Source organism: Trachurus japonicus, chromosome 21, assembly GCF_045865225.1.
Source record: "Trachurus japonicus isolate A0001 chromosome 21, Traja_1.0".
Lineage (NCBI taxonomy): Eukaryota > Metazoa > Chordata > Actinopteri > Carangiformes > Carangidae > Trachurus > Trachurus japonicus.
The window spans coordinates 9,345,661-9,365,855 of record NC_140927.1 but is presented as its reverse complement, the minus strand read 5'-3'; the positions used below and the strand labels follow the sequence as shown (position 1 = coordinate 9,365,855).

The window sequence follows — 20,195 nt, the reverse complement described above, 5'->3', positions numbered from 1 at the left end:
GTCTGCACACATGAGGCTATCAGACAGAAATCTCAGAGATGCCTTTTATGCATCCCAATATCAGTATTAATTGACACTGCAGGAGTCATTCAGTAATGAGATGACCTTCTATCTTTGATTCCCATCAATGACACAATGGTACTCCAGGCTGGATATTTCAGTAGCTACAGGAACTTTTCATAATTACAGCCGGTTTCAGTTACAAACTAGTCGGGGCTGTGTATCTATCCCTATTCCTTTCCTCTAGTCTCAAAGAAAATTCAGCTGGGGGAGATTTGTCCAGAAATAGGACATTTTGTGTGAGGGTGGTGTGAAAGCCCCTCGCTGTTTGAAAGGGACTTCTGATAGGAGAGCCACTCGGAAAGCTTACTCTTCTGTGAGAATATTCTCATGGGATTAAGGGTCTGAGTGCAAGGAATCTCCTGCCTTGTGGCTCTCGTGAGACTAGCCGCCAGCTTTTATGACAACCTCAATCAGTTCCCTGCCAGTCAGAAGGAGAGACACAAGTTCAAAATGAGATCTCAATTGCATAATCAATGTAAAGAGCTTTTGAAGAGACGCTTCAGATTTTGTCAAGGTTGCTTTGATCGCCGCAGCTCACAGTAACGCAGTTTCAAATATGGTGCGTTTAATGCTGATCAAATTTAAATGCGACAAAGCAGAGCATCTGTTTTTCGTTGGCTTTATTGTTACTGTTTTGTGTCAACGGCATCCCCAAGGCACAGTTTTAAAACTGCAGGGGATGTGTGTGGGTTTAAACTTGAGATATATACAATTATGTATTCTACCTCGTGTCAATAGTCGACTTTGAGTTTTATTCACTTTGATCATGATCAGGCTGATCCAAGTGTACTAAATTTAGCCTACCCAAAGGAAGTAGATAACAAAGCGCATATCATTTCAGATTTTAATGAGACAACGTGTGCACCTTAGCAAGAATATGACGAGCTGTGATGCCAAACTACATAATTGATAGTATATGACTAGAAGAAGGGAAACATGTTGAAAGCTTTACAGTGTTTATAAAAAGCTAGCGCAAGTCATAACATCCTCAGCTGTCCTGTGTTCACAATGAAGTAGTTGGGTTTGGTGTGACATCATTTTAAAGACCTCCTCTGATGAAAATCGTGTTTTTTGTGCTTTTCACATGTTCCTGTGGCATTTTTCTGATGTTAGAGGACATATCAGCAGAAAACTAAGTGCAAAATTGCATTTCTCAGTTTTTCTGCCTTCTAACTGCTGTGAACCAATGGCAGACGCAAACTGGCAGATTCAGGCAGACTGGGGTTGACAGCGTCACAACCCCAGGGCGGGGCATAGCACTTACAAGCTTCCGCCCCGCTCTGCATCTGGCTCGAAAGTGAAAGGCTGGAGAGCTCCGCGTAAGGCAGCTTGCAACAGTCTGTATGGGTCCGCCACAGTTTCTCACCGAGAAAAAACAAACAAACATTTTTTTAACAGCGTTTCACCGTCTTTCATCTCTGTAGTCAGCCCCTCGTTTTAGTAAATAACTAAAAAGGATGGTTGGAGGGGGGCTTTAAGGAAAACCCAGGTGGCTCTGTGATCCGCATGGATACCTCAGGAGACAGGCCGGCAACATGTGAAGATCTGCTACTGCCCTGTTCCTGAGCCAGAGAGCTTGGGATGGTATTTTTAATTATTCAGATCGTCAATCATATTTATTCATTTCATCTGTGTTAGACTATTATTAAAATTATGTTTTGTGATTATATTAAAATAATATTCTCACCCCCTGAGTTAGAGAGTTAAGGAGGAGAGGGATGGAGGGAATTACCTGATTTCCGTGTGGTTGCCATCTAAAAGACATGTGGAGCTTCATGTCTCACTTTAGTGGAAAGCTGTCAAGTATTAAAACATATTACTATGTCACTCCTGCAGTCTTGAGCCTGAAATTGTAGCTCAATTTGTCTTTTGTTAATTTCTTGTACTCGAGTTTATCGGTGACTGTTACACTTTGCTGTGACATCATTGAGAGCAGTGTGGCAGCAGTAGTTTTCTGCCCGGTGTGAATCGTCGCTTATTTACCTTTAAAGCGCTTTCATATCCAGCAGGAGAAATCCCACACTGACAGGTACGACACTGCCGTTGTCAAACTGCTGACAACACCGGAGCCCACAGGACAAATCATCTGGCAGCGTTCATTGCTGTGATTATATTCAAGTAAATATATGTATTACGAGGCCTTGAAAATTTAACTCTCCGTCTCCAACACATTTTTATCTCTCCATCAGAATTTCTGCGCTGTTCAAGAAAAAATCAAATCTGAGTGAATGATGAATGACCGTGTGTAAACACCATTACATAGTATCGATATCAGCAGAAAGCTTCTAGCTACTCCAGCTGGATGTGAGGAATCACTGTAGGTTGGAGGTGAAACAAACGATGTACTGTGTTTAGTTCAGATATCACAACACTATAATTTATATTTTAGCTTAAGGCAAGATCACTTCAATTAACATTCCACAAACTCATGTAATGTGTTGTTTTCTTCCACTCAGCAAAGCTTCTAAGATCATTAACAGAAAAAGAAATGTGGGAGACTTACCACAATACCGTCAGCTATTACTTTTAGAAATTAGATCATTAAATGATTACCAACCATTCGACAACAAGAACCACTTCTGATCAAATTGAGATGAGAACAAAAACTCACTAACCTAAGGAAACATAAACCGTAAATTCACACATGCCTTGCTACAAGTTGGAGTGGACTAGAGCAGTATATCAGTAGGAATACTATAGCACCAGCGTCAATGGATAAAAGCTTGCTACTTGCACATTTCCTGGATTAAGTTGTCTAGATAAAGTATATGGCTTTATTGGGGATGAAGTCGGCTGAAACAGCTGGATAAATGAGCAGGGTCTGTGTTGGCTACGCTGTACAACATCACACAGGATTTTAGAGGAATCAACTATTCTTTTGTGTTTGACTTCACAAATATATAACGCATACGCTGCTCAAAAATTAAGGGAACATCACAGTACAACCCCGGAGCATTTAAACATCAGAGATATCAGTCTGTCCATTTATGAAGCACACACGATTGTGAATCAATTTCACACCTGCTTTGGTGCAAATGAAAGTGACAACAGGTACGAAAGCTAGACAGCCCACAAAAAGGGAATGGTTGTGGCGGCCACAGACAATTGCTTTCTCCTTATCCGTCCTGACTGGTTCTCTTCTAGTGTTTTGCCAGTGTCCTTGTCACTATTGGTAGCAGGTGGTACCTCCAACCCAGTCAGGTTGAACCGCTAGTCCAGCTTCATCATCTATGTGTGCAGTCACAAGGTTTGTTGCATCTCCCGGCACAGTTTCAAGAGCATGGAGGAGATAGCAGAGCATCAAGCCAACAGCAGGACAGGCCCTGGCAGAGCCATACAAAATGAGCTCCAGCAGACTACTGGTGCACATGTTTCTGACCAAACTGTCAGAAACAGACTCCGTAGGAGTTGTCCCACATCTTCTGGTAGGACTGTGTTATTGTCACAAAGTAAGCTTGAGCAATGGGCCTTATGTTCTTCCCGGTGCAGGACAGTGCCCAGTCTCATGTGGCTGAACATGAGTGTATAGGCAGCTGATGGCGGTATTGATATCTCTGATGCCTGACCTAAATCAAATTACACATCGGTGCATTGGACAGCACCAAGTATACTCAGACTGAGATCTGATCCAGGTCTTGAAAGAGTTCCTCCAGGATACCGTCTGCCGACTCATCAGGAGCACGTAGTCAGGACTGCATGCAGACACACTACTTTGTAGGCTGTAGCCAATAACAGAGTACTCAAGTACTCGCTCGGCTTGGGCGGCATTCGAGTGCCATTTCACTACTCGAAATATGGGTGCAAATGGATCTGTAATGTTTGTCACAGTGGCTGAAAAGCTTTATGATCTTGTCACCTTGTTATTTCAGCTTCAGTTAACTCAGATCTTTAAAGCAGCAGGGGTACTTGAATGATAAAACTCAGGAAGTGTTCCTTAGGTAAGTAAGTAGGCCTACCGTGTACAGTGAGCGGGGGCGTCCCATCTCTGTTGTTGGAGCAGATGTTCAGGGCCTAATGACAATGTCTGTTCATCAACTTTGTTTGTGCTCAGCTCAGCGCCACAGCTGGTGCAAGATTACAGAAAACTTCCATCAAAGTGTTGTTCTGTAAAATGTAAAACTTTTGCCTGACATTCAGTTTCTTACACCTCCAAATAGTTTCCTGTTTTCCGTGATCTACAGTTTGAAATAGTCGCAGGACTGCTGTTCGGTTCACATCACATTTATTTAAGAGTTCTTTGTCTCCTGGTCTCTGTTGCTGGGGAAACTGAAAGGAAAAGTTGTAAATGTGCTTTTGTGCAAGTGTCCCTGCACATGCTGCCCACATTTTTTCTTTGGGTGACTCATGTACATGAACCATCTTTTTGAGTTGAACCATCTTTTGAGTTGACAAAAATGTCTCCTTAGTTTGGTTGGAAGGCCAGAACAGGGAGGGGAAATGATGTGCTTCTAAATGTAGCTTAGTTATGTTTTGCACATGGCCTTTGTGTCACATGTTCACGGGAAAGCTCGGTAAAAGGATTGTATCACTAGGACAGTGGTGCAGGCACATGAAATGAAATATCCCTGTCCAGTGTCAGGCATGAAATGCAGAAACGTCTAAATAAGTTAGTCTTCAGGGGTGAACCATACGCTCACAGTAAAGAAAAAGTGTTTTAATATCCTAGTGTCGACCTTAATTAAGCTGAATGTGATTAATCAGTTAAAAGCAGTGAAAACTTGTTTTCACTTGAACACGTCATTTGCTCTGTGATGAGTCTTTGCACACTGCTTACATTGGACCTTTTTATATGATTTATTGTCAGTTACTCTTTGCTGCTGTGTTCAAAAGTCTCTGAACACATACAGAGACTGTGCATAACAATTTCTATAACAATATATTCTTGTTCCACAGAGGAAGAAGCTCTATGATTCATGAAGAGCAAGATTGATGTTAAAAGTAACAACTGACAGGGTGCTGTGCTCACCTTTGCAGCAGAGAAAACGATGAGGAAAACTAAATATTGTCTGACTAACTGGCTGAAAAATGCATTTGCCTAATGTGATTTTTTTCTCTCTGTCGTCATAAAGCAAAAGAAGCTCCTTGTAAATTATTCAGTGCCATTTGATCAAATGTGAAATCCTCCTAGTCTCGATCCCCTCACACTCACTCCTTTGAGCTTATTTTTCAGAAACAACAGAAGCACACTGCAGCAATGATGTTTGATTTCAGCTTTGATGGTGCAACAGTGTGGGGACGTTGCAAATAAATACACCCAGACCCTGAAATGAAATGTAAATGTTGCCTGACTGTACTCGGTGCACATGAGTTCATTTCTCCTTGCAGCCACGAGGCCTCGGTTAGGCCAGGTCCTGGGGCTTCATCCCCGCAAATTCTTTGAATAATCCTGCAGGAGCTGAGATGTTTCTCATTAGGGAAAACCGTTATTGATTTCTCAATCTTCTGAAAATCACTGCCCCTCAGCTGATTCTTAACAGCTGAAAGTTCCCACATAATTTAGATGAACAGTAGACAGCTTAATTAATCTATTCTCCAGAGGACTGCAGGCAACAACACATTAAATAATATTATTTTTATAGCTGAAGAGAAAATATGAAAGAAACACAAAAAAAAGCCTAAATGAGGAATTACATGGTGGCTAAATACAAATATGTTCCTGTAATCACAGCACTCACTGTTCTTAATACTGTACAGTCTCCAGTGTATTGTTAAAATTAGGCAGGAATATTACATTTTCTCCTTAGAGATAAAGACACCTCACTTTTAAAAACTAATTGGAGTCCCTTGTCAAAAAGAAAAAGTTATTTTATATAATACAAAAAAAAAAAAAAGCTTTGATGCACATTACAATTTCATCTGGGATGAGCTCTCACTTGTATCTAAGAATAAAGGAGCTTTTTTCCTGTTTGTTGACCAGGCTGTTAGAAAAAACAAACACACACATTTATAACTTGTGAAAGGTTTTGATCAGTGAGTTCTGAGAAGGCTATTTGTAGGTTTTCTCTGCTGCTGAATGTGATGTCTTGCCAGGAACGGAAAGTGGTGATTATCACTTAAGAAGAGCTCCAGCCATCATTGCGTTCACAAGACAAGAGGTTATAATACGCCCTCTGAGCAGCTTATCTTCAGGGCAGGAGGCCACAGTGAGTCTGTACAGAAAAACGGCATGATAGGACACGGCTAGCTCAACATACTGACTTCAGTAGAGGAGAAGACATGATATAGACAAGAGTTTACTTTGGTGTTGCTTTCGACAAATGACGACTTTGGAAGTAAAGGATTATGTTTGAACTCTCAACGTTTCTTCTAGACTTTAAAGGTAAGTGAACAGCTGTCAGTGCTAATGTTGGCTATGAAGCAAAAGCAAAACGCACAATTAGGGGGAAAAAATGTTAATTTCAAAGATGACAAATGAAAACCTGGGAGAGAGATCTGACTTCTTTAGTGGTCTAAAGCTGAGACTGGATGAGCACAGTGCTGATTTGTCATGTTTAAATGCAGATGTTTCTGGAAGCCAAATTAAATCCAATTTAAACGCTCTGTTTTAGATATCAGCGTCCTGGAGCTAAAAGGACCGCGCAGCATATGATCCTCTGAATTTCAGCGACAAAATTTAAAAGATGCATGGAAACTTTGAGTCGTCTGCCATTATAAAATCAATCTCTGCTATATACTGTACACAGATTGGTCATATGCAATCTATATGGTAAAACAACTTAATGACGCATACGACCAATGTGAATCATTCTCCGCTGTGAAATGTCACACACAAGGACCTGTTTGCTTTAGGAAAAAGCCTTAAAATAACAGCCATCGAAACTCATTTTACCATCGTATCTATTCTGATACACTGGGCTGATGGTAAATGTGTAACTGGCTGTTAAAAGGGGCAAGAATAGCTGTTTAGACAGGATTGTGTTTGAGCAGTCACTTTAAAGAGTTAAATAACAGTCCCATTAGCTGCTGCCTTTCTGTGCTCTACTCTGTTCTCCAAGACACTGATGAAGGTCGAGCTTAAATGACTCCAACTCTCTGTTTGAGCCAGAGACACCCAGCTTAGCCACAGCTCTGGGAACTGGCTCATACAAAAGATTTACCCCACAATGCTGCTGGCCTAGATAGACACAGCAAACACACAATGGGACGGCTCAGCATAATTTTGAGAAAAATCTTTTCAACATTGACAAGTCCAAAATTAAAGGAGAGCTTGTCCGCCAAATTAAGTACAAATATATAATGTGGAAATAGGGATGTTAAATCAATATTTTCCAACATGAATATAATAATCTGGTGATATAAAGCCTGTGAGAAAGATGCATGACCCCCAGGAAGCTTTTCTCATTTAAACCAAACTAAACCAACAATGTCGTCTTGTTTTATCGTACAACTGAACTGACTGTCCTTGTGTTGTTAGAATTCACTTCAGAATATTGCAAAACCAATTGTTACAGTCCCTTGGGTTTCCATGGAGCCAAACTGGCACTTGGAGGATATATTCAGGGGTAAGGCTTCTTAAATTTGAGATTTCCTTTCTTGTTTTTAAAGTAATTTTCATTTCCTGCTAAGCAACAACACATAAGCTATCTTAGCTCTGCAAGGATGTCAAATCGGCACACTCGGTGTCCCAGTTACATCCCTTTTGAACATACGCTCTTTCAAGTGAAATTAATCAATCTCTTTATCACTTGGGCAGTGTCATTACCCAACCACAGAGTGAGAAATGAAAGTGCTAATCGCACAGCAAGTGGGGCTTTTGTGAGCGAAGGCCATGTTTTCCTCCCCAAGCTGCCTTGGAAATGCATTTTCAATTGAATTTGTAAAGCAAGTGAAGGATGAATTGTAAGATTACCTCAAGTTTACTATAATAAGTGAACATCAGTTTGTAGGTGATTTGCTGGGAAACTGGGTGTTTGTATAAAAATACTGGATGAATGCATATGGTGTGTGTAACATGTAAAAAAAAAATCAGTTGGTGTTTAACAGAGAATATAATTTGGTGCAGCGTGCAGCCGGCTGTTTATGGAAATCATGTCGACTAGATGTAACTGCTATCATAAATCCACCGCAGAACATATGATAACATGATTATTTACTGTGCAACAATGTCTCATTAACCGTTTCACATTACCACAGTGCGCAGTACACATGTACACATCATTTTGTAACAATCCTTGCACTGCTTGTGTCCACAGCAATGGGGATTGATAATCCATCATAAAACAGGTATTGTTATGCTAACCGCCCAGTCGAGCTGCCTTGATGGCTTGATGATGTCCTACAGCAGCCTGAGGTTTATGCTCCCAAACAATGTGTCAGAAAGAGAAGGATTACTTCCACCACAGAAATAGTTGCAACGAAAAGGAATGTACATGAATACTGCACAATGCAGTACAGCAGTAATGACTGTCTGACTCTGGCGTGTGTAGACAATATGTTGGAGTGAATGTGTGGGAGCTCACACATGCGGCACATCCAACTGCATGAACCTGAACAGGTTCACAGAGGTCTGTGCTACTAAATCCTCACATTTAAAGAGTAAGAAAAATACAAACATTTCAATGAATAGCATTAAAGCAATCTTGGCAAATGTACATTTCCACATATATATTCATAATTGACTACTGCTATGATTTTGCATTAGAAATGAAAGTTATTTGACCTATCAGTTCAGAATTTGAATAATGACAGAGACATTTAAAGTGAAGGAGAATAATTAAACTTGAAACTTTTACCTGTTTTCCATGAGAAATGATGGTCCTTAGGAAACACAATGTCTGACTGGACTGGAATAGAAAAGAGAGACAAGAGGAGGAAGAGGCTGAGATAGTTCCCAGCTCGCCGTGTCCAAGCAATGACCCCAAAGTCATCCTCTAGAATCATAGTCCAGCCCATTGCTTCCTCTCTTACTCCTGTGGGAAGAACATGAGATTCATGAGTAACTCACTCTTATGTATAGACGTGGGCTGCAGGAGCCAGACGGAGACGAACAGACAGTGTGTAGCTCTTCAAAAACGGCAAAAAATTGGGGGAAGGTCTAAGACGTTCCAAGGCTAAAGACATGTCCCACTGAAACCTCCAACCCAGAAACATGACATTCAGCGTCACCTTCCAAAGTGTCTCACACATGAATACTGCAGTGTCATACCTTTTATTTTCCTTCCTTTCTTTTTTAATTTAATCCAGCATACCAGTGGAGTGTGATACCACGCCTGCCTCCTCTCCCACATTAACCAAAAATAATTAGTTTGAGAGGCCTGAGCATCTCAGCCTCCCTGGATAGATGTGGAAAAATGTATCGTCAGAAAGGAAGACTTTAAGCTTGGAATAATACAGGGGTATTAGTACCTTTTTATTGCAGCTCATTTATTCCTATCTGCTGCTACTATGATTCATGTCCTAGGAGTGTTAGGGATTAGTCCTGGATTCAGTTGGCCTCTAATTGTGTTGCATCAACAGCAAAATTAATGAATATGGAATTGAATTTGTAACACCTGATGCTTTGAGAGACTGATGTTTTGTGGGCAGGACTGCGGTGATTCATTTTCCAGTGACACATTTTGCTGCACTGTAGCACTCGGGTATTGTGCGATTCGTTATTATTGTCTTATCATCCCACACAGTGTTCCCTGCAGTTTGTCAGTCTGCAATCATGGAACTCCATGCAAAGACACTTTCTGACACAAAGAAAAACTTGTAATTGTGACAAAAACCTAGCGTGAAATAAAACACATGAAGCATAGAGCACATGAAGGAAAAAAAAAACTACTAAAAAAGTAAAAATGTGAAACTAATGCAAAGTCAGAGATACTTCAGTAGGGAGATCAGTCATACACACACATAAGATGATGAATTTCTTTAGAAATATTTTAAAAGACAGTGTCTACAGTCAACAGATTGATGTGTTCTATGGCATGATCTGTATTTTTATTTTTTTTTTTTGCATCTGCATCGTGACAGTATGAAAATCAATTTTTAATTTCATTTCTTTTTCATCGTTGCAGATCACCATGATGCAGGGGGTCTAGCACATTTTGTCTTGATAGCTATCACAGAGTATCTGATGGTAGATTAACTACTGAGCAGGCATTTGAGATTATTTACACATGGCGAGTGCTGAATTAGTATAGCCTGATTTCATTCAGGGAAATTACATTTTGACTTCGCTGCTTTAGTTGTGTTTTGGTGGGGGGAAATTTTATTTAATGAGAATGAATTGCGAGGGTGGAGATGGCTTGGTGCCCAGGCGTGGGATGCCAGATGCCCAGTTTTTGATGGACCGTCCAATTTTCCTCTTAGTTTTGATGTGTTAGGGGCCGTGTCCACCGGACGCGCTTTCAGCTCTGACAGCGCTCTCAGCGCTGCTTTCCCAGCGCTTAGCGCGCTCTCTCTCCCTCGTCAGAACGCCGCTGTTGCTAGGTTACAAAACGAGTCCTCTGACACTTCCGTGTTCCTGCCTTGTTTAATGTAAACACTACAACGAGTGTCAGAAATACACAAATAGCATTAGCGGCAGCTTTTGACATGGACCCTGAGGTCGGCCTACCTTCAATACAAGTGTGGGTCATGATATAAACCGAGCCACGTCTCCTGTTGTGTTGCTGTCGGTAACGTATGTCCCGCCCCTTCTTGATTCTGATTGGTCAGTGCGGGGAAAAGTGACATTGACGAGCGCGGCGCTGTTCTAAAAGTTGAACAGATTTCAACTCGAAGCGCTCTGAGCGCCGCGACAAAAAGAAGCAAGCGCCCAGGGCGTTTTACCGCCGAGGGCGCTGAGCGCTGTGAGCGCCCAACTCAATAGGGTTTGAATGTAAAGTAGACGCCCAGAGCGCTAAAAACGCGTCTGGTGGACACAGCCCCTTACTCTATCGTCAACAGTGCCGTGGTCTCTTTTTTATTAGAGCAGCCTCTAAATACAAACTCAAGGTTTGGCATTTCAGCATACAACTCTTTTTTTTTTAATCTCTCCTCAATACCAATCTGCAATCTGGCTTTCACACACATATTGCACAAGCATGAACACAGGCACAGGCGTGGAATATTCGAAATCTGTCAGCCCAAAGAATATTGATAGCTTTAACTGCCCTCCTTCTGTTTTAAAGCAGCGGTCCACTTAGAGCAGAATGTATGCAGTGTTTGTTAATAAAGCTGCCTTTTGTCTCACATTTGTTGGCCAGAAAATGTATTCTGTTTGGGTGAATGAGCAGAGTAGTCTGGCACTTACGCAGCCATATGCCAATTAGACACCTCTGGCTGCTGATTACTAGCCAACCTCTCGGGCTGCGCTGCTCTGGAAGCCATACCTGACTGCACCCAGATTACATCCTCCCTCTAGCCAGTCTAATTTGACTATTCAACAAGCAATGCTCTCCATAGGCTGACAGAACATGTCACAACTGATTGGAAAACATGGCCTCGAACAGAAACAAGCTGGGAAAACAAGCATGACCCTGAGGCATGCTAGTATTGTTTCTTAAAGCACACAAAGACAGACACGTGATTTTTTTTCCCCGCGAGTTAGACGTTTTTTGCGAAAAGTCCAATGGATGGCTGCTTTTCTTCAAGTCTATCAGTTTGAAGGGCTAGCGACAAGTACGTTCACACGCTTGTGCTCATCTAGTCTGTGGCTGCCAGAAGAGGAGGGAAGACATGCTATCCAAAAATCTAAAAAAAATAAAATAAAATAAAAAAAGGCTCTTAAGCTGCTAAATATCTGGGTCAAAGGAACCATGCCAGGCTCTCAGCGGCCACAGAAATCCTGGCAAACAGCAGCGTGGCTCAGATGCTGCTGTGCATCCTATTAGATACTCCACGATCTGATGGAATGCAATCTGCTTCTCTGTCTCCTGTGGTCCTCGTTTGGGGCTCGCTCGCTGGATTCGGGGAGTGAGGACCCCGCAGCTATCATAAGGGAACAGATGAGCAACACTCAGCAGCCTTCTCTTTCACAGGTGGTCGCAATAATTAATGTTTGATTGGATCTTTCCAAATGAATGTCAGAAGCTAATTTGGTGTGCCAAGGCTCTGAACAATCACCAAGAGATTCCCCGTCCTCTCTTTAAATAAGCCAAACACCCAGTTCTGTCTGGAGTGGAAACAAAGGCGTTTGATCCCAGCCCGTTTACCAGAGATGCTCCCCTCTTCCCTGGATTTCCACACAATTATGTTGCCAAACAGCTAAGTCTCTCTTCACATTCTCGGCTTAAATTCCTGCCCGTATCCCTGTGCTCTTCTTTGTGTACTGCATCCAGTATATTCAGGTTACCACAGCTGCAAGTATTTTCTCCACGTTGTGCTGCATGTAATGGTTTGTGATTGGGCTTGGAAATATACAAACAGAAATCCATCCTCATCCAAACAAGCTGGATTTTTTTTGCAGATGTTTTCTTTGGCAGGAAGGCATTGTCAGAAATGCAACTAAACACACTGTTTTGTTTTGCTTTGATCACTATAGCATGTGGGCTCGGCTGCATTCATCTGTCACTGTATGGTCTTATGTTTAAGGACATTACTGCCCATCTTCATTTTACTCCTTTATTCTTTTGACATTATGCGCATTATTCTATTCAAAAACATAAAGAAAGACAAAGTCCTAGTTTTATTCGCTAAACAGATGGTGACAGCTGTGAAACATGCGCTGTACTGTATTTAACACTTCCTCAAGGTTGACTCTCTGGTGTCTTTTCATCATGAATGGACAACAAATAGGCACAGCTGACTGAGGGAATATTGAAAGGAAATGTCTGTAGGCAGAGCAACAGGATCAAGTCGTGCGTCCTATATGTGGTGGGGCAGAATGTAAGAATGTGGTTGGTGCTGCCACAAATAAAAAAGCCACTAATGGTTAAACTGTCCTCATAAAACAACTGCGAGCACACTTAGCATACTGTAGCCGTCACTGCATGATTTACAATATGCACTGTACCTGAGCAAGATGACTGCCAGTCATCCCTTTGGGTGATCCGGTTGGTGCAGTGGCAGATGCTTTTCACTAGTTTTTATTTTTTTTCTCCACAGAAGACAGGAGCAGGGCAGAGGAGGCCTCCGAAGACGTTAAGCCTGACAGGGACGGTAAATCAGCTGCACCAGGCCTTCCGCCTGAAGCATCATGCAGTGGCTTAATCCTGTGTGAATCAATGTGTAGAGGGCTGGGACTGTGTCACACCTCCAGCGGCACTGACTGGTATTAACTTCCTGGCGCTGTCTCAGTCAAGTACCCACCCACTGATGTTCCTTGTGGGGTTAGCACTGGAGTCAGCCTGGGATACAGGGTCTGAGGAAGAAAAAAAAAAAAAAAAAGAGACACTGACATAAACATCTGATATTGCTGCAGAGTAAAAATCTGTCTCTTTATGCAGTGACATTGTCAAGATTATACGTCTTTCACATGGAGCATTGACGATGGCTATCTTGCATCACAGAGGTGTGTAAAAGCTACAGCCAAAAGGAGTGGATGACAGTGTACAGGAAGGCTTCATAAAGACGCTGCTAGGCTTGAAGGCAGGAGTCCTTTCATGTTATACGCAGCACGTATTGGTCCAGAGGTACGATACCGCTGTGGTTTAGAATCCATTCATCTGTTCTGTTGCATTCATGTTACTATTCATCTTCAGGGAAAATATCTCAGAGAAAGTTTCTGTGCATATAAAAAGGATTATCGAGTTGCCCAAATTTAGACCTGCTGCAGTTTTAAAGGGGAAGAGCAACATCACTTATTCATCGTATTAGCGCAGCGTTGGTTGTTGTGTGTGTGAATTTTTTTTACATAAAACTGTATGGCTGACAGTGATGATTTGCCGTTGCCAGCATCACTTTCTGACAGTGATACTGAAGACAAGAGTGCAGTCCAGGAGCTGCAGCTCTGGGTTTTGCTCTCCTATGAAATTCAGTGATTACCTGTCAACCCTCCAGCCAAGCCCTCTTCTGAGAGCTCATCCAGAGAAAACTCTGATTCTATTAACACCTCTCGCCCGTGTCTCTCCTCCCACCCCCACCTCCTTCCTCAGTGGCCTCAGCTCTATAAGCTCCGCTCCTTTATTGACCTTCCTGGCCACGGACCTGAAAACCCCAGATCCCAGTGACCCAGACCTTATTTCCCAAGGCTTTTAAGTACTTTCCCCTTTCCATTCCATTGTGGCTCAAATGAGGTTCACTGCAGAGCTGCACCTCTCCTCCCCCACCTGGCAACTAACTAACAAATAGGATGGAAGAAAGGGGCTCCTATAGTGGATGAAGTAAAATCAATTGTGAACATGCAGTTTCAGATAGGGGCAAACTATTCATTTGATCTCCATTCAATCACAACTTTAGACTTGCTGTACCTCTGATTATTTCCCCACATGCTGTAGATTTTTGCATCCGTTTGATAATACAGTAATTAGTGTTGTCTACTATAAAAATGTCTTTAAAGCAACCAGAATCGTTTGTTTTTTTTTTTACAGAGATTTCACAGGGGATTTTTTTTCTACTGCTGTGAAGAACATAATCAAAAGGTGAAATAACAGGTTGACACAAAAGTGCTGTGCGAAAGGGATGGCAACGTCCATCTGTTGATCGTTCATTCCGCCGGTTCAGTCTTGACTGAAACATCTCAAACGAGTGTCTGCTGCAGTCTCTGCTGTGGCAAACACAGCCAACTTTAATCTGCCTCATGATTCTCACTGGGGTTTTTTTCCTGGAGCTGGTTACCTCAGCTGCCTGAGCAGTATCCCGCTGCTCCACACACACAAAAACAAGACCACAGAGCCTTTGCCCTACATCACACGCCCTGGTGTTAATATTCACTCAGAGAGCATTTAGCCATATATATCTAACTGCATGTGTACTGTAGCTGTGAAGCATTTTGCCAAAGTGATTTTTTTCCCCCCATTGTGCGTCAGTCTGGCAGATGGAGACCTGCATGTTGTGGTGCTGTATCAGTGAAGTTCAGTTGCATGTAATATTGCAACATAATATTGTGGTGATCTTCTGCTCATGTGGGTGGATGCTGACCTTAATTATCTCTGGCACATTACCATCTGTGCAATTATTTCTAGTTGCCTTTTATTACAATCAATTATTTATGAAAAAGGAAAAAAAGATTCAGAGCCAAGATCTGGATCAGTGTAGAAATTCTCATTTGCGTTGTACGGGTTTCACATCAATAGCCTAAGCAGCATTCAGAGACTCATACCTTGCTCTACAGTATATCATCATATAAACAGTGTCTTCGAACCCAGCTCGTCACCAGAAGCAGGCTATATATGTTCTGCAGAAGTTGGAAATCACTTTCCCCCACGCTGTTAAGATGTTGTGGGCGTCTGTATCTGAAAGAGAGAGGTATCTCTACTCTGCCAGCACCTCAAAGAGTCCGGCAGCCCAAGCAGCTTCTCCTGAAGCCAGGGTTGTGAACTCAATCAGTTGCATGTTTATCGTGGTGGTACCGGACACACTATGGCTCTTTCTGCCTGCGGGAGGTGCAGTGCTGTGGCTAGTTAAGCAAGCCGACGAGGTCACAGCAGTGATAATGGCAGGAGGGAACTTTCTGTCAGCGGTGCCCACCCAGCCTCACCACACAAAGATCAGTTAAATGATACCATCCATCTTCTGAGTAGCTATCCTGAGTATCGCCCCCCACCTCCCTCTCAGAAAACCGAGGGAGAATTGGCCTTAAATATTTTTAATCTCTTCATTGTGACATTTTCCTCTTTTTCAGATTGTGATTGCTGAGAAAAAAAAAAAAATTAGAAATTGAATCATTGAATTATCTGGCCTGAAAGCACATGCTTCTTTAGAAGATTGCACAGTGATTAATTACAAAGTAAATATGATCAGACAGGGTAAATTTGAAAACGGCAAAAAGTGTGGCACCAGGATGTTTAAATATGGACAAGCTGCAGAGAATCTAATCGAATTAGTTACATCAAATACTATTTCACAGAGGCATGCCTTACTTCAGTACACTTAAGTGTATTTTCATTTGAGTCACAGTCCTCAAGTCCCTGATCATCACAGTTATCATATGACAAATGATTAACGTCAGATGAAAGGGGGGGAAAAGAAAAAAGAAAAAAGAAATTAAGCAGGAAAAGATGAAGCCCACAGCTGTGTTAATACACAAGCTGGTGTTGTATGTTGCTCAAACTTGCCTGAGCCAGAAAAAAAATCACTGCACCGTGTGATCGATTGCAGCTCAGCCTCATGTTTATCAAAACAATCCCGAGTCAGTCAGAGAGAGGCACCATTTCTCAAAGATAAATTGATGTACTTCAATGCTAAGCAACGCTGACGTTTAACGGAGAATACCTCCATGCATCAAAGACGCATTAGGTATTTAAATGTGTTTAATTTCATAGCTACAGTATATTTATGCACCATTTACTCACTCACACGGTTCCTTGTTCAAAGTGAATCATTAGCCTTTAGAGGAAAATGACATTAATTGATGTGATGCCTGAGACAAAGCTACAGAGCATTGTGTTGTTAGTCAGATAATTCTCACTGAATATTTTTTTCACACCATAAATAATTTATCAAAGACATGAAAAGGGATATCACAGAATGTCAAATTAGCACAGAACAATAGCAGAACAAAAGCTGCAAAATGATAAGGCCTTTTCTATTTACTGGTATGAACATGCTCAGTAAGACTCAGTCACGTCTCATAGGAAAACAGTGGGAACAGCTAAAGTTTCTTCAGGTCATCTCTCATCTTCCTTACACGGGATTTTAATTGGTTATGTTTCAGGTAGTTCATCCCCCAGTCAAAGTAAAGTAACTACATCCCCTAGAGAAGCTGCGACAGCATCTGCAAAATAGAGCAAAAAAGGATTTGGAGCAGAAACAGACACCAAAAACAAATGTCCCTGCCTTCTGAAGCAGAGCTGGGAAATTATTCCACAAAAGACAGAATGAGAGGGATGGAGAGCTTGAAAGAGAAACAAACCGTTTCTGGGTAATCGGATTTGTTTTGTGTGGCTGTTCCACCTGGCCTACCAGCCCCCTACCCTCTCCGTCATTAAAAAAGCTTATAATTAACGCAGCAGTGGCTGTAATCCTGGTCACTCTGGTCTCCCCTTTTTTCAATTGATAAGAGCGTCTCGCGGGACTGGGGTAAGCAGGTGAGCATGGCTGAGTCCCGACCGCTCAGGAACCGGAGGGGATTGTCGCCTGGAGAGGGAGCCATCAGTGTAAGCGAGGAGGGGGGGAGAGGGGAGCGTGGCATGACGGCGTCAGGATTAATTCTAAGGAGGCCTGGTTGCTGAGGCAGGCTGATAACATGGGTCAGCAGTTCCAGAGACACCTGGACCCTGAAGCCACAAGTGTCCCTGTGGAAAATAACTGTTAATGTACTGAGAGCCATGTGTGCATTTATCTCTGTGTGTGGGTGTGTTTTGTGTGTGGGGGTGGGGTGGAGGAGGAGTTGATACCTGCCTAGCCTGCAGAAGATGACCAGAGATGGCTGAAACCTGTAAAAAGTCAATTATACCGAGGGGGTACAGTGTGTGGGAGAGGGGAATCATGGGTGAAATTAAAAGCCTGGTCCTTGTGATAAGTGGTGACGATGTGAGGTCTGTTCCTTTTAGAAAGTGGTGATCTAAAAAATGTCAAAATGTTCCAGCATGGTGGAGAAAGAAGAGGCCGTGTGATGTGTGACTTACAGAGAGCTGAATATGTTGTGTTGTAGTTTGACACCAGACTACACAGTTACTGTTGTTTTCCTTGTAAAGAAATCATCCCAATGTTAATAATCTACAAGCCTTGACTGATTTCACTTTCCAGGAATACATAAGACTGCTACACCCACCTTTTCATTTTGCAATACGTATGTGCTGCAGCCTGACAACATATGCAAAAGAACATGTCTATATGTACTAAATCCCCGATGCCTGCTTAATGCAGACTAGACAAGGCATTCTAGTCTGTGCATATTTGTAGATCAAGGCGAAGTCTAGACACTGTTGAGATCTGAAAATGGAAAGTTGGTCAACAAAGTCATGACACATCAAGCAGCCTAAGTCTGTGCATTGGTGTACAGTGGAGAAATGGTATAAAATAAAAAAAACACCACCAAGGCTGGAAAACATACTGTGACAATATCTAAATATTAGTATGCAGATTCTAAGACAAAGCTGGAGTTCACACATAAAGACACCATTTTGTATTTTGAGTTATCAAAAACATTATTATTATTATCTTTCCTCCTATCTCACTTCTAAATGTCAGAACATTATGTTCACTTTGTTCAATGACCTTTCCAAATCCATCAACACTGCCAGCAGCACTAATAACCCAGACACGCACAGCTATGTTTCTATCTCATACTGTGCCGTCTACCAATTTGAAACAATGAGGCGATTGCGATGCGATGCGCTATTGTGTTTATTAATATGCTGAAAGTCAACTAGAGTGTGTGACATTATCCATCCAAAGCTGTGGGGTAACAGACAGCAGGGCTGGACAATCGTTTCATTAAAAAATAACTTATCAGAGGTTTGCTAATATCCATATTGACAATTGACTGTTTCCCAATCATATATCTACAAGCACCAACAAATACTCCAATCTCTGTGAACAATGAAAAAACACATCCAGCACATGACACACACACATACAGAAACACACACACACGTTTTTCTTTTCTTATGAAGTGAAAGTCTAAAACTCCACTGTGTCAGAGCTCAAAGTTCACATTTTGAGGGTTGAATGGAAACAAGTTGGTGCTTTGTGCTTTAAGGAGACACCAGTATTGTGTGGAGTGATAAGGGCTCAGGACAATAGAGAAAAGCTGCCTGAGAGGCCGGATGCTGAGTCTGTAGCCATCTGGATTATCAGAGTGCAGCCATGGATGAAGAGGAAAGGAGAGGGGGAAGACGAAAAGGCTGGCCCAGAGTCTGTGACTGGGAATTATGGTTCCATGTAGAGGGAAGCCACTCAAACGGGTGGCTTCCTGTATTGATTGATGGGTGTTCCAGGGATTAAACCTTAACCTTATATTGATCCAGTTCACTTTGCAAGTGTTGATACAGGGGAAATGCTCTCGTCTAAAAACAGCTGTTACGCTTCCCTTCACCGGTTTCTTGATTTTAAATGTTGAATAAAATGCTGCTTAAGGGCCTATCCGTCTGGTTTATATGCATGGACCAACAAACAGCAGGTTCAAAATAACAATACGGAATCCTGGGGTGGCTTTTACATGAATGAACTGCGGCGCTGTAGTAAAATCTACCTGTCAGGTACTCCGGCAAGGAAAAAAAAAAAACCTATTATTTACAAACAATGTCTGACCCAGATCTGACAGGCACCGATGTACACTGCAAATATGGCAGCGCTGTTCGCTCATCATCAGGATAACTTATGTCCCTCACAAGTGTTGGTGCTACAAAAGGCTGATGAGTAGGAAATAGAGATGATAGAAGACAATTTGTCACTCATGGGTGTTTATGTAGAGTGTATGAAAGGGAATAAGTACCTACTCCGGTATCAAGTACACAGACAATGTTTTGGCAGCTGCAATTAGGCTCTTCGCTGATCCTGCAAGCATGTGAAAGAAACTGTCTTCCCTGTTTGCAGGCTTTACAAGTACACACACAATCATTTGTGAAGATTAGTTTGTGAATGATGGCAACATAATGATGACGAGCGAGGGTGGCACTCAAAATATGGCAACATATACGTTAAATCACTCACCTCGTCTCCCTGTAAAATGATTAGGTGCACTGATCCATAAACACTCTACAGCTAAATCTCATTTGGAGGAATCAGTGGATTGTGATGTTGATCATGGTGTCTTTGTCGTCTAGACTAGTCTTGACTTTAGAAAAGCTCAAACTTTGTTTTGTTTGTTTATCCATCTGCTCTGTATTCTCTCTTGCTACATAAAGTTCCAGTGCAGAAGAGTTTTAACACCAATTTCCTCTACAACTAAAAACGGGCTCCAAAAACTATGTCATAATGTTCTATTCGGTAATGACACAATTTACATAACTGTATTTTGTGTTTCCTAGTGGCTCCTTTTAGCTGTGGGCAAAAATGATTTCGGAAAAAAGCTGAATAGTAGTTACACTGTACTGTAGAACTTAACAGGGTATTTCTGTGGCAGTTACCTTAAACATGATGCTCTGTGTGAAGAATAGCCACATATCCATTTAGAAATC

At 41.9% G+C, this 20,195-nt stretch overlaps 1 protein-coding gene across 1 annotated transcript in view; it reads right to left on the bottom strand.

Annotated features, from left to right (window-relative positions):
- The window catches only part of thsd7ba (thrombospondin, type I, domain containing 7Ba), a 214,034-nt gene that overhangs the window by 141,089 nt on the left and 52,750 nt on the right, over positions 1–20,195 (bottom strand). The window contains exons 2-3 of the mRNA XM_085764206.1: positions 12,986–13,333; positions 8,796–8,972 (exon numbers count right to left, since the gene is read on the bottom strand). Of these exons, the coding sequence (XP_085620332.1) occupies positions 8,796–8,955 (160 nt within the window). The 5' untranslated portion in view covers positions 8,956–8,972; positions 12,986–13,333. The remainder of the gene's footprint in view (positions 1–8,795; positions 8,973–12,985; positions 13,334–20,195) is intronic.